Genomic DNA, 13,196 nt, shown 5'->3' on the forward strand with positions numbered 1-13,196 from the left:
TGACCCTGCCATAGAACCAATATGAGAGGCAGAGTAATGGAGTGGGATGTGAGGCCTTTTTGAGAAAATCAAAAGCATCACAAAGGTGTGAAGCATCATTGCTGAGATCATTAAAGGCATAGGTTGTTTAGTGTTCTGTGGGTCCCCAAATCCCCAACCCTTCCTGGGGGACTAATTTTTGAGGTCCCCAGGGAATGCCACTGCAGTGGATAGAGCCCCACAGCAGAGATGATTCCATCTCTCTCTATTTGCTTATATAAGGCCCCTTCCTCACTTTCTGGGGCTAGGGTCCACTCTGCACCGCACCCTCTTCACTTTTCTTCACCAGGACCCTCTCTGGTTTCTGTACTGTAACAAGTAAGTGTCCTCTAGGGGCCTCTTCTGCTCCCTAATAATAGAGAAAGCACTTGGGTTGTTACTAAGCAACCATCTTGTTTCATAGAAGATTCAGTAAGGAAAGAGAGTCTTGCTTGGGGTAACATATTAAGTAAAGGAAAAAGTCAGAACCCTCCTATGCCAGGACACTTTGCCAGAACCTGTCATTCTTGGTTGAAGCCTGTTTTCTATTTTAATTGGAGCATGGTGGCATTTATCAAACCTGAACCCACTCCTCAAGAGGCCTCCTTGGAATAGACCCCTACAACAGGGGACCTGGTTGAGTTTTCATTATCAGATGCATAAAGGGTTTAGTTGGAACAGAGCAGGCAGCCCTGAACATGCAGCACGTGCAGTCTGGGGCTCCTCCTGGACACCCTAGAACGGTCATCTAGGAGGACCTCTTCAGTTAAGATCACCACAGTGATCTTGTTTAAGATGGACTTCTTAAGATGCGTAGACCAGTGGTCATCTTAGAACTTGGTGGTGATAAGTAAGCTTCACCTCGGCAGAGTGGGGTTATGTGGTTTCTCTAAGGGGTGTACTTCTTACCTAGCCTTATTTATTCATTGGGTCTACCCCTCCTAATTGCCAAATTCTTTTGGGCTGTTGTCAAGGAAAGACATCCATCAGTGAATGGATTGTTTTAACTACTGGTGTAACTGTTCCCAATATCCCATCTAGATAAAGGCAGAGATTTCTTCAGCAGTACTTCTTTGCCTTATACTTAAATGTACATCTTCTTCAAATTGTATTATTTCATTGCCTTGAATAAATTCCAGCTCACCCAGAAAACCTTTCCCAACTCCTATAGCGCAATCTGGTGCCCCCTTTCACTAAAAATGTGTTGATCTTATGGTCTTAGTAGTCAAGTTCATTCACTTATTTATTTCAGAAATATTGAGCACCTACTCAATACTGAGTATGCAGTGTGATGATTGGCACTGAGAATGCAAAGCCGATTTAGGCATAAATCTGTCCTGAATCTAGTGGGTAGAAGAATAGTGAAAAGCTCTGTAGAGAAATGACCATGTCAGAGACTGTCAGACCTAAGTGCTGTGACACACACAGTTAAAGTGCTGCAGGAGTGCAATGCAGAGAAGTGTGAGATGGGAAAGATCAAGAAACTTTTACAGAGAACAGTTCAGCTGAGTCTTAAATGGTTTAGCTCTTGTAATTACTGAGAGGACATTCCAGATAAACAGTTTGACCAAAGATAAGGAAGTAGGAGTTAAAAGTGTGTGAAATCTTTTAACTTAAGTCAAAGTGGATTTGAGAGGGCAACTGGGAAGTAGTTTAATTATTCTTTAATTATGTAATATGAGCGGGAAGCTGTTCTACTCATATCACTGTCAATTCACAGTGCTTATTAGATGAGTCGAAGTCTATCATTGGACCCAGAGGGTGACATGGCAGGAATCATGGATTTGAGTTTTTAAGAGACCTTAGGAGACACTGCATCAGTTTCTCACCCACAAGGAATCCTTCACAGAGCATCCCCTAGAACTGACAACCACCACAATACGGGGACCTAATTTGGATTCTGGCATTAAGGCTTCCACCAACTATCCCCACATGTCTATAGCTACTGCTCCGTCTTACGTGCACATACAAAATGAGCCTGTATAGAGAAGGGGATGTCTGCAGGGTCTCAAGGGCTCAGTTACCAGTTGAGAGAACAGGGGATGGAAGAAGAAAGCCAGAGGCTATCAGGGGTGGGGTAGGGGGTTCCAGGGACAGGGGTTCTTCAGACAGGGCAAGTGGACATTCATGAAAAGGACTTGGCAAGATATCCTAAACTCCTGTAATTTTTCTGTATTTGTCATTGTTTTTTATGTGCTATCTATAATTGTCAGAAAAACTCCTAGCACGAGAAGGACCTAGGTTCTTATTTTGAGAGAATAGCAAGAGAGGGTGATGATTTATGATGACTGAGGGGAGGCTGTGCAGGGCAATGTAGCCTGCCACCAGCCAGAGGAAGACCGTGAGATACAACACTGAAGAAGACTGGAAAGAAGGCTGGTTTCCTTTGGGCCAAATGGGAAATCTTTGAGAAAAATGGAAAGCAGAGGCGGGGAGGCAGACTGCTGATGCCCAAGAAGCACGTCTGGGAGATGTACTCATGAGAGACCTGAGGTGCTGTTACATTCGGCGGCAGATATGGAAAGCCTGAGACAGACATATCAGAGGAAAGATGCTCATGGGACAGGGAAGGAGGAGCGCCCCAGAGTGAACTTGTGGCTGGTGGAAAGCAGAACGAGGCGAAGCGCATGCCGATCGCGATAGTGACCTATCCAAGGAACCCGCTGGTTCCTGAGCTGCTTATCACAGGTGTGTGAACGCAAGAGCGTACGGTTCGCAAGGCACAGCCACATGGGCTAGGGAATAGATTTCGCAGTCAGAAGGATGTGTCATCTCTCAGTAAGCATCAGGAAGTACCCCTTGGGAACTTGCTTGGAAGCAGCCATCCTGGGCTGGACAGGCCAGTGGATAAACTTCTGGAATCCTCATACAAATCCTTTCTCTGAACACCTCATCGTTATTTGAGGTTAGCAAGCATATAGTGGCCGGCCCAGCAACAGGTACTTTTCTTAAAAATAGAAAGCCAGACGTTTTATAAGTATATTCAGTATTTACTCCAATCCAAACAATTCCAACCCCAAAATGCTCCACCATAGACTCCTTATGAGCAATATAACACAGTAGATATTCTCCAAGATGCTAACCAACTTGGTCTTTCTTTGACTCAATGACACTATGTGTACAGGATATACATGCCCTGAAAAGGCCACAGATGTGGGTAGGGATTAGAGTAAAAATATTTAAGAGGTACCAGATTGCTAGTTTGTACTAATGAATTTCAGAGGAATATCATCCTAGCTGTGGGCTTCTCACATGACTCAGTCTCCATTACTGATGAGAATCTGACATTGTGTCTGGGATTTAAAGTATTTCTCAGTATTTAGGGACTTATCCTTATCATTCCTATATCATAATCAATAAAATTGCAGAAATCATAGATTCTAATTATTATTATCTATGATATTTTAATCATCCTAAAAAAAATGTATTTCCAGGCACCAATCATGTTACCAAGTTACTGTATTTAAAAAGATCCATCAAAAGACAGAAAAAAGTCAAATGATTAAGCTTAATAAGTAGAAGATAAACATAGTCTTAAAACATCCACCTTCTGCTAAAGTATGCACACAAAGAATAAAGCAGGCCGTACATTTCCACTGATGGAGACATAAACTAATTTGGGCAGAAACTGGTATGCAAGCTGGTTGTTTTGTTACAAGTAGCTCTTCCTTTAAAGAACACTCTAACTCCACAGGAAAAATCTGTTCCCGGGGCAAATTATCTTTGAAACCGAAATCAGTCAAAGGGAGAAATAAAGTGGGAGAAACCCGTCTATTGCCTACAAGCAGTCATCCACTTGTGCTCTTCCGGGTTTCTTGTGACCCGATTGCAGGAGAAAGGGACCCCACACAACCTCTCCTGTGCAGATATGCCCTCCCTGGCCCCTGTAGTTACCTATTGATATGGAGACCGTAGTTCTCTCCACCCCTTGGAAATACGTATTGATAAGGAGATGCACTAAGGCCAGGCGAAAGATTCTGGAAATATTGCAATTTTACCCACAAACACAATGGAGCAAATGTTATTTTATTACTTCATAGAGCAGTGAGGCAAACTGGGATGCAGTGTTGCATCCTAAACCTTTATTTAATCTGCTAGGTAGCCACACCTTGAACCTGCTGGAAACATGACAAGAGAGGAGAAGCCTTTCAGCTACTATTGCTAGCCTTTATAAATATCTCTGTAATCTGGAGGAAACAGAACATTAAAATGTATATTTACCATTATAAAATTAATTTCATTCGTTGTAGATCACTTGAAGAGTGGGCAAAAAGGAATTAAAAATCTCCCATATTCCTACCAATCAATGGAACTGCATGATGTTTATTTGGGGATCATTTTTCTAGGTATCTGCCTGTGCGAGTCAGGTATAATATAATATAAAGCAGTCAGTCTGATTTACTCCTAATCTTATACAATAAGATTTCACCTCATAACTTGGACTTTGGGTGTTATAGCTGATTCTTATTGGCATATAAGGAAACTTACATGTGCATAATTATTTATGTGATTTGCTAATAATTCTAAGAGTTTTCCAGGGTTGTTTTTTTTTTCCTCTTTGGGTTTTCTATTTCGACAACTTTATTGTCTCCAATTTACTATTTTCTTTATTTCTATTATTTAAGCATTTTATTTCTCTTTGCCCACAGCTTTCAGAATGATGGGCAATAGTTCAGAGAACTAACGCCATTCCTTTCCTTACTCCAGATCTTAATAGAAATATTGCTACTATGTCACCATTATGAATGATACAGATTTGCAGTGGATATGCTGTCACATAAAGTGGTGTCCTTCCATTTCAAGTAACAACTAGTCCTTATTTTTCTTTTCTTTTTTCTCTCCATCAGGAATGCATGTTGACAGTTATGAATTGCCTTTTAGAAACTTTTCCTCTTTTTAAGCCAACTAATATGCTATTGCATAATAGTAGATTTGCCAACATTAAATCATTCTCTCCTAAAAAACTCTATTACATAGTGGTGGATTTCATTTATTGTACTTCGGAATTTTGCATACATATTATGAAATGAGGATAGGGTAGAAAACTCATTTTTTTTGCTATCATTATTATATTTTAATCTCAGGATTTACTACCTTAAAAAATGAAATAGAAGGCTTTCATTTTTTTCTAAACCAAGGAAAATTTATATTACATCATAATTATATTTACATTGGTCATTTAAAATAGTCTGTATAAGAAGTATATGAGCCTGGGGTCTACACATGGGGGTCAATTATTGACTATTTATTTCATTTTTTAAAAAACTGTAGCTGGATTACTTGGTTTGGGGACTGTTCTTGAATTGGTTGTTCAAATTTAGCAGTAGAAAGTATTCTAAGGTTATCTGAATTATTTTTGATCTGTAGTTATAGTGTCTTTTCAGTCATTAATTTTGTGTATTTTTTCATTTTTCTTGCTTAGGTATTTGCCACATATTTGTTCTTTGTAATAATATGGACTTATGATTTCTGTGTAAAAAAAGGACTTATGATCAAATGCTTCTGTTTTACCATCTATTCACTTTTACTTTTAGCATTATTTTTTCCCCAATTTTCCTCATACAGGTTGTTGGTAGAATGACCTCATTCCTAGATTCTAGGAAACAAAGGAAGAAAGGAGAGGAGGAGTCTAAGGTAGTTGTGGCCTCAGGTGACTCACCAGGAAACTGAGGTAAAGACAGAGAGAGGGTTAATGAGTGAGGTGTGGCTTGGGGAGTAAGAAAATACCCACTAGGACACTTGGGCATTTACCCTGGGCCTTGGCATTTGAAAGTGAGTCATATATTTTTATTGAATAACTAAATTGGGAACACAGATCTCTTCCACTATGGGATGTCTTCTTTACAGAGACCCATGGATCCAGGTTCCAGGGCCAATGGAACAGCCATTTCTGAGTTCATCCTGCTGGGCTTGGTGGAGACACCAGGGCTGCGCCCGGCTGTCTTTGTACTCTTCCTCTTTGCCTACCTGCTCACAGTTGGGGGCAACCTCAGCATCCTGGCAGCCATCCTGGTGGAGCCCAAGCTCCACACCCCCATGTACTTCTTCCTGGGGAACCTGTCAGTGTTGGACATTGGCTGCATCACCGTCACGGTCCCCTCAATGTTGGGTCGCCTCCTGTCCCACAAGCGGACAGTTCCATACGGAGCCTGCCTCACACAGCTCTTCTTCTTCCACCTCCTGGCAGGGGTGGACTGCTTCCTGCTGACAGCCATGGCCTATGACCGATTCCTGGCCATCTGCCGGCCCCTCACCTACAGCACCCGCATGAGCCAGATGGTCCAGAGGATATTGGTGGCCGTGTCCTGGGCTTGTGCCTTCACCAATGCACTGACCCACACCGTAGCCATATCCACCCTCAACTTCTGTGGTCCCAATGTGATCAATCACTTCTACTGCGACCTGCCCCAGCTCTTCCAGCTCTCCTGCTCCAGCACCCAGGTCAATGAGCTGCTGCTGTTTGGTCTGGGTATCCTCATGGCAGGTGCACCTGTGATTCTCATTGTAACCTCCTATATCCATGTGGCAGCTGCGGTCCTGCGCATCCGCTCCGCCGAGGGCAGAAAGAAAGCCTTCTCCACGTGCGGCTCCCACCTCACAGTGGTGGGCATCTTCTACGGGACAGGCATCTTCAGCTACATGCGGCTGGGCTCAGTGGAGGCTTCAGACAAGGACAAGGGGATTGGCATCCTCAACACCGTCGTCAGCCCCATGCTGAACCCGCTCATCTACAGCCTCCGGAACCCTGACGTGCAGGACGCCCTGCGGTGGGTGCTCACCGGGAGGCGAGCCCTTGCATGAGTGTCTCAGGAGAGTGGAATCATACCAAGTGGCTTACGTCTCTCCTAGATTGTTGAGCAAGATGGCTTTTGTTAGGAAGTGTGACTTCAAGGAGGCTTTACCTGAGAATGGGTGTGTAGGTTCTGTAGACCAGAACTCTTGACTAGTTGTCATTTGGTCCTAGGTATTCTTCCCATTCCAACTGGAGGTAGAATGCAAGTGGTTCCATATCCTGAGCAATTCATGGTCCTACAGGCAGGACCCTTTGTTTATTTTCTGCTGGAGTCCCAAAAAATATACCAGCAAAGATTCTCCCCAAATTGGAATGTGGGAAGTCACAGGCTGGTGCCACGTATCAGCACATCCTCCTGCCAGGCTTCTCCTGAAACGTTCTCCCCAACCTGCTTCACACCAGGGTCCCAGCAAGGCTCCTGACCTAGTGCAGATTATTTGAAGCACTGATTTTCAGTACCTTGACCACATCACAAAACCCTAGGGTATTTAACAGTGGAGAATTTATATTTATTTGGGGATTTCTCAATTTTTTCTAAAATGGTAATGTCAATTGATTTACATTTTTCATTAGAAATATGTTTATAAAAATGAAAACAAGACCAAATTCTACCAGTGGCAAATTAAAGTCAAAATTCTCACCCTCCTTGCCCTCACTTTTCACAATTCTACTTTCCAGAAGAAGTCACTGTTAAGAATTTGGTGCTTACCCTGGTGGTTTTTTATACATATATAAACATGTTTGTATAAATTTGTCACTATAAACATGCTTATTAATATGTCATATCAATAGGAGCATGTTGTGTCATGTTTCATCTTTACACATTACATGATATAGATTTTTTTTACCTGTCAAATGTCTAAAAGCTTGCCTTGTCCATTTTAACGACTGTTTAGTGTTAATTGATGAGCTAACCATAATTTGCTTAACCATATTCCTTTTGAAGGCATTTAAATCATTTCTAGATTTACTGCAATTATGATCAATAATGTAAAGAATTCTTTAGACACGTACTTCTATTAACCTACAAGCATTCTGTAAATTCTAATTAGTAAGATTCCTAAGTTGAACAAAATAAATATTTAGATTTTTGATATATACATTTCTCCCTTATCCTACAAAAATTTTCATTATTTTATGATTCTCATGGTGAGTAGAACTGTTTATTCCTCTAAGCTTTCATAAACATTTATAAAAGTGGCTATTATAAATAAATGCTTCTAATTTTTTACAATATAATGGTGGAAAATTACCAATTATCATTTTAATATGCATTTCTTTGATGTTGACATAATGTTAGATATATTATTGAGTGTTTATTATCCACAATGTGGACCAGACTGTGTCCCATGAAAATTCATGTTCAAGCCCCTAAGCCCCAATATGACTGTATCTAGAATAGAGCCTGTAGAAATTAGATTACTTAGGAAGTTCCAATGAGGCATTTTAGGAGGTAATTAAGGTTAAATTAGGGTGGGACATCAAAACCAAAGACATGCACAGACTAAAAGTCAAGGGATAGAAAATGGTATTTCATGCAAACAACAGGGAGAAAAAAGCAGGTGTTGCAGTACTAGTATCAGACAAAATAGACTTCAAAACAAAGAAAGTAACAAGAGATAAAGAAGGACACTACATAATGATAAAGGGCTCAGTCCAACAAGAGTATATAACCATTCTAAATATATATGCACCCAACACAGGAGCACCAGCATATGTGAAACAAATACTAACAGAACTAAAGGGGGAAATAGACTGCAATGCATTCATTTTAGGAGACTTCAACACTCCATTCACTCCAAAGGATAGATCCACCAGACATAAAATAAGTAAGGACACAGAGGCACTGAACAACACACTAGAACAGATGGACCTAATAGACATCTATAGAACTCTAAATACAAATCAGCAGGATACACATTCTTCTCAAGTGCACATGGAACATTCTCCAGAATAGAAGAATAGACCACATACTAGGCCACACAAAGAGCCTCAGTAAATTCCAAAAGATTGAAATCCTACCAACCAACTTTTCAGACCACAAATGTATAAAACTAGAAATAAATTGTACAAAGAAAACAAAAAGGCTCACAAACACATGGAGGCTTAACAACATGCTCCTAAATAATCAATGGATCAATGAATAAATTAAAATAGAGATCAAGGAATATATGGAACTAAATGACAACAACAACACATTTTTTGGAAAACTTTAAGGAGACTCCCCCAACTTCTGTGGGATACAGTGAAAGCAGTCTTAAGAGGAAAGTATATAGCAAGCCAGGCATATTTAAAGAAGGAAGAACAAACCCAAATGAATAGTCTAATGTCACAATTATAGAAATTGGAAAAAGAAGAACAAATGAGGCCTAAATTCAGCAGAAGGAGGGACATAATAAAGATCAAGGAAGAAATAAACAAAACTGAGAAGAATAAAACAATAGAAAAAATCAATGAAACCAAGAGCTGATTCTTTGAGAGGATAAACAAAATATATAAGCCTCTAGCCAAACTTATTAAGAGAAAAAGAGAATCAACACACATCAACAGAATAAAAAACGAGAAAGGAAAAATCACGACAGACTCCACAGAAAGACAAAGAATTATTAGAGAATACTATGAAAACCTATATGCTAACAAGCTGGAAAACCTAGGAGAAATGGACAACTTCCTAGAAAAATACAACCTTCCAAGACTGACCGAGGAAGAAACACAAAATTTAAACAAACCAATTACGAGCAAAGAAATTGAAACGGTAATCAAAAACTACCCAAGAACAAAGTCCCCGGGCCAGATGGATTTTCCTTGGAATTTTATCAGACATACAGAGAAGATATAATACCCATTCTCCTTAAACTTTTCCAAAAAATAGAAGAGGAGGGAATACTCCCAAACTCATTCTATGAAGCCAACATCACCCTAATACCAAAACCAGGCAAAGACCCCACCAAAAAAGAAAATTACAGACCAATATCCCTGATGAATGTAGATGCAAAAATACTCAATAAAATATTAGCAGACAGAATTCAAAAACATATCAAAAGGTTCATACACCATGACCAAGTGAGATTCATCCCAGGGATGCAAGGATGGTATAACATTCGAAAATCCATCAACATCATCCAACACATCAACAAAAAGGACAAAAAACACATGATCATCTCCATAGATGCTGAAAAAGCATTCGACAAAATTCGACATTCTTCATGATAAAAACTCTCAACAAAATGGGTATAGAGGGCAAGTACCTCAACATAATAAAGGCCATCTATGATAAACCCACAGCCAACATTATATTGTACAGCAAGAAGCTGAAAGCATTTCCTCTGAGATCAGGAACTAGACAGGGATGCCCACTCTCCCCACTGTTATTTAACATAGTACTGGAGGTCCTAGCCACAGCAATCAGACAAAACAAATACAAGGAATCCAGATTGGTAAAGAAGAAGTTAAACTGTCACTATTTGCAGATGACATAATATTCTACATAAAAAACCCTAAAGACTCCACTCCAAAACTACTAGAACTGATATCAGAATACAGCAAAGTTGCAGGATACAAAATTAACACACAGAAATCTGTGGCTTTCCTATACACTAACAATGAACTAATAGAAAGAGAAATCAGGAAAACAACTCCATTCACAATTGCATCAAAAATAATAAAACACCTAGGAATAAACCTAACCAAAGAAGTGAAAGACTTATACCCTGAAAACTATAAGACACTCTTAAGAGAAATTAAAGAGGACACTAACAAATGGAAACTCATCCCTTGCTCTTGGCTAGGAAGAATTAATATTGTCAAAATGGCCATCTTGCCCAAAGCAATATACAGATTTGATGCAATCCCTATCAAATTGCCAACAACATTCTTCAACGAACTGGAACAAATAGTTCAAAAATTCATATGGAAACACCAAAGACCCCGAATAGCCAAAGCAATTCTGAGAAGGAAGAATAAAGTAGGGGGTATCTCACTCCCCAACTTCAAGCTCTACTACAAAGCCATACTAATCAAGACAATTTGGTACTGGCACAAGAACAGAGCCACAGACCAGTGGAACAGAATAGAGACTCCAAACATTAATCCAAACATATATGGTCAATTAATAAATGATAAAGGAGCCATGGACATACAATGGGGAAATGACAGTCTCTTCAACAGGTGGTGCTGGTAAAACTGGACAGCTACATGTAAGAGAATGAAACTGGATCACTGTCTAACCCCATATACAAAAGTAAATTCGAAATGGATCAAAGACCTGAATGTAAGTCATGAAACCATAAAACTCTTAGAAAAAAACATAGGCAAAAATCTCTTGGGCATAAACATGAGAGAATTCTTCATGAACATATCTCCCCGGGCAAGGGAAACAAAAGCAAAAAATGAACAAATGGGACTACATCAAGCTGAAAAGCTTCTGTACAGCAAAGGACACCATCAATAGAACAAAAAGTTACCCTACAGTATGGGAGAATATATTCATAAATGACAGATCCGATAAAGGCTTGATATCCAAAATATATAAAGAGCTCATGCACCTCAACAAACAAAAAACAAATAATCCAATTAAAAAATGGGCAGAGGAGATGAGTAGACAGTTCTCCAAAGAAGAAATTCAGATGGTGACAGACACATGAAAAGATGCTCCACATCACTAGTTATCAGAGAAATGCAAATTAAAACCACAATGAGATATCATCTCACACCAGTAAGGATGGCTACCAGCCAAAAGACAAACAACAACAAATGTTGGTGAGGTTGTGAAGAAAGGGGAACCCTCCTACACTGCTGGTGGGAATGTAAACTAGTTCAACCATTGTGGAAAGCAGTACAGAGGTTCCTCAAAATGCTCAAAATAGACTTACTGTTTGACCCAGAAATTCCACTTCTAGGAATGTACCCTAACAATGCAGCAGCCCAGTTTGAAAAAGACAGATGCACCCCTATGTTTATCGCTGCACTATTTACAATTGCCAAGAAATGGAAGCTACCAAGGTGTCCATCAGTAGATGAATGGATAAAGAAGATGTGGTACATATACACAATGGAATATTATTCAGCCATAGGAAGAAAACAAATCCTACCATTTTCAACAACATGGATGGAGCTAGAGGGTATTATGCTCAGTGAAATAAGCCAAGCGGAGAAAGACAAGTACCAAATGATTTCACTCATATGTGGAGTATAAGAACAAAGGAAAACTGAAGAAACAAAACAGCAGCAGAATCACAGAACCCAAGAATGGACTAACAGTTACCAAAGAGAAAGGGACTGGGCAGAATGGGAGGGAAGGGTGGGATATGAGTGGGGAAGAAGAAAGGGGGCATTATGATTAGCATGTATAATGTGTGGGGGAGGAATGGGGAGGGCTGTACAACACAGAGAAGACAAGTGGTGATTCTGCAGCATCTTGCTGCTCTGATGGACAGTGACTGTGATGGGATTTGTGGGGGGGACTTGGTGAAGTGGGTCTCTAGTAAACATAATGTTCTTCATGTAATTGTAGATTAATGATAACAAAATTTTTAAAAAGTGTGGGAGCTTAATCTGATAAGACTGTAGCCTTATAAAAGAGAGAGACAGAGAAGTATTTCCCTCTCCCTGCCATGTGAGGGCACGGTGGGAAGGTGGCCATCTGCAAGGCAGGAAGAGGGCTCCCACCAGAACCTGAGCCTGCCGGCACCTTGATCTCAGACTTCCAGCCACCAGAACTGTGAGAAATAAATTTCTGTTGTTTAAAGCACCCAGTCTATGCTATTTTGTTAAGGAGGCCTGAGCTAACATAATCCATTAGTATTTCTTCACTGGGAATTATTTTTCTTCCAAGTTTATTGAGGAATAATTGAAAAATATAATTATATATATTAAAGTGTACAATGTGATGAATTGAGATACACACACACACTGTGGAATGATTATCAGGATCAAGATAATTAACACATCCATCACTTCACATTGCTAATGTGTTTGCGTGTGTGTGTATGTGTGTGGTGAGAATGCTTAAGATCTACTCTCAGCAAACTTCAAGTATACAGTACCATTTTATCGACCATAGTCACCATGCTGTACATTAGATCCTCTTAAGTTATTCATCTTACAACTCAGTTTGTACCCTCTGACCTACATCTCCCCATTTCCCTACCCCCAGTCCCTGGTAGCCACCCTTGTACTCTGTGTTTCTATGAAATTGGATTTTCTTTTTCTACACACAGGTGATATCATGTAGAATTTGTCACTGGCTTATTCCACTTATCATAATGCCATCACATTTCATCCAAATTGTCCACAAGTGGCAGGAGTTCCTTCTTTTTATGTCTAAATACTATTCCTTTGTATGTGTGTATACATACCACATTTTCTTTATAGATTCATCTGTTGA

General features: G+C 39.9%; 1 protein-coding gene across 1 annotated transcript; it reads left to right on the forward strand.

Annotated features, from left to right (window-relative positions):
* The first annotated feature begins 5,862 nt into the window (after positions 1 to 5,862).
* Positions 5,863 to 6,819, forward strand: LOC118935183 (olfactory receptor 3A1-like). The gene has a single exon (XM_036931260.2). The coding sequence runs from the start codon at positions 5,872 to 5,874 to the stop codon at positions 6,817 to 6,819; it is 948 nt and encodes a 315-aa protein (XP_036787155.2). The 5' UTR covers positions 5,863 to 5,871.
* Positions 6,820 to 13,196: the final 6,377 nt, after the last annotated feature.

The sequence above is a fragment of the Manis pentadactyla genome, chromosome 4 (assembly GCF_030020395.1).
Source record: "Manis pentadactyla isolate mManPen7 chromosome 4, mManPen7.hap1, whole genome shotgun sequence".
Classification (NCBI taxonomy): Eukaryota; Metazoa; Chordata; class Mammalia; order Pholidota; family Manidae; genus Manis; species Manis pentadactyla.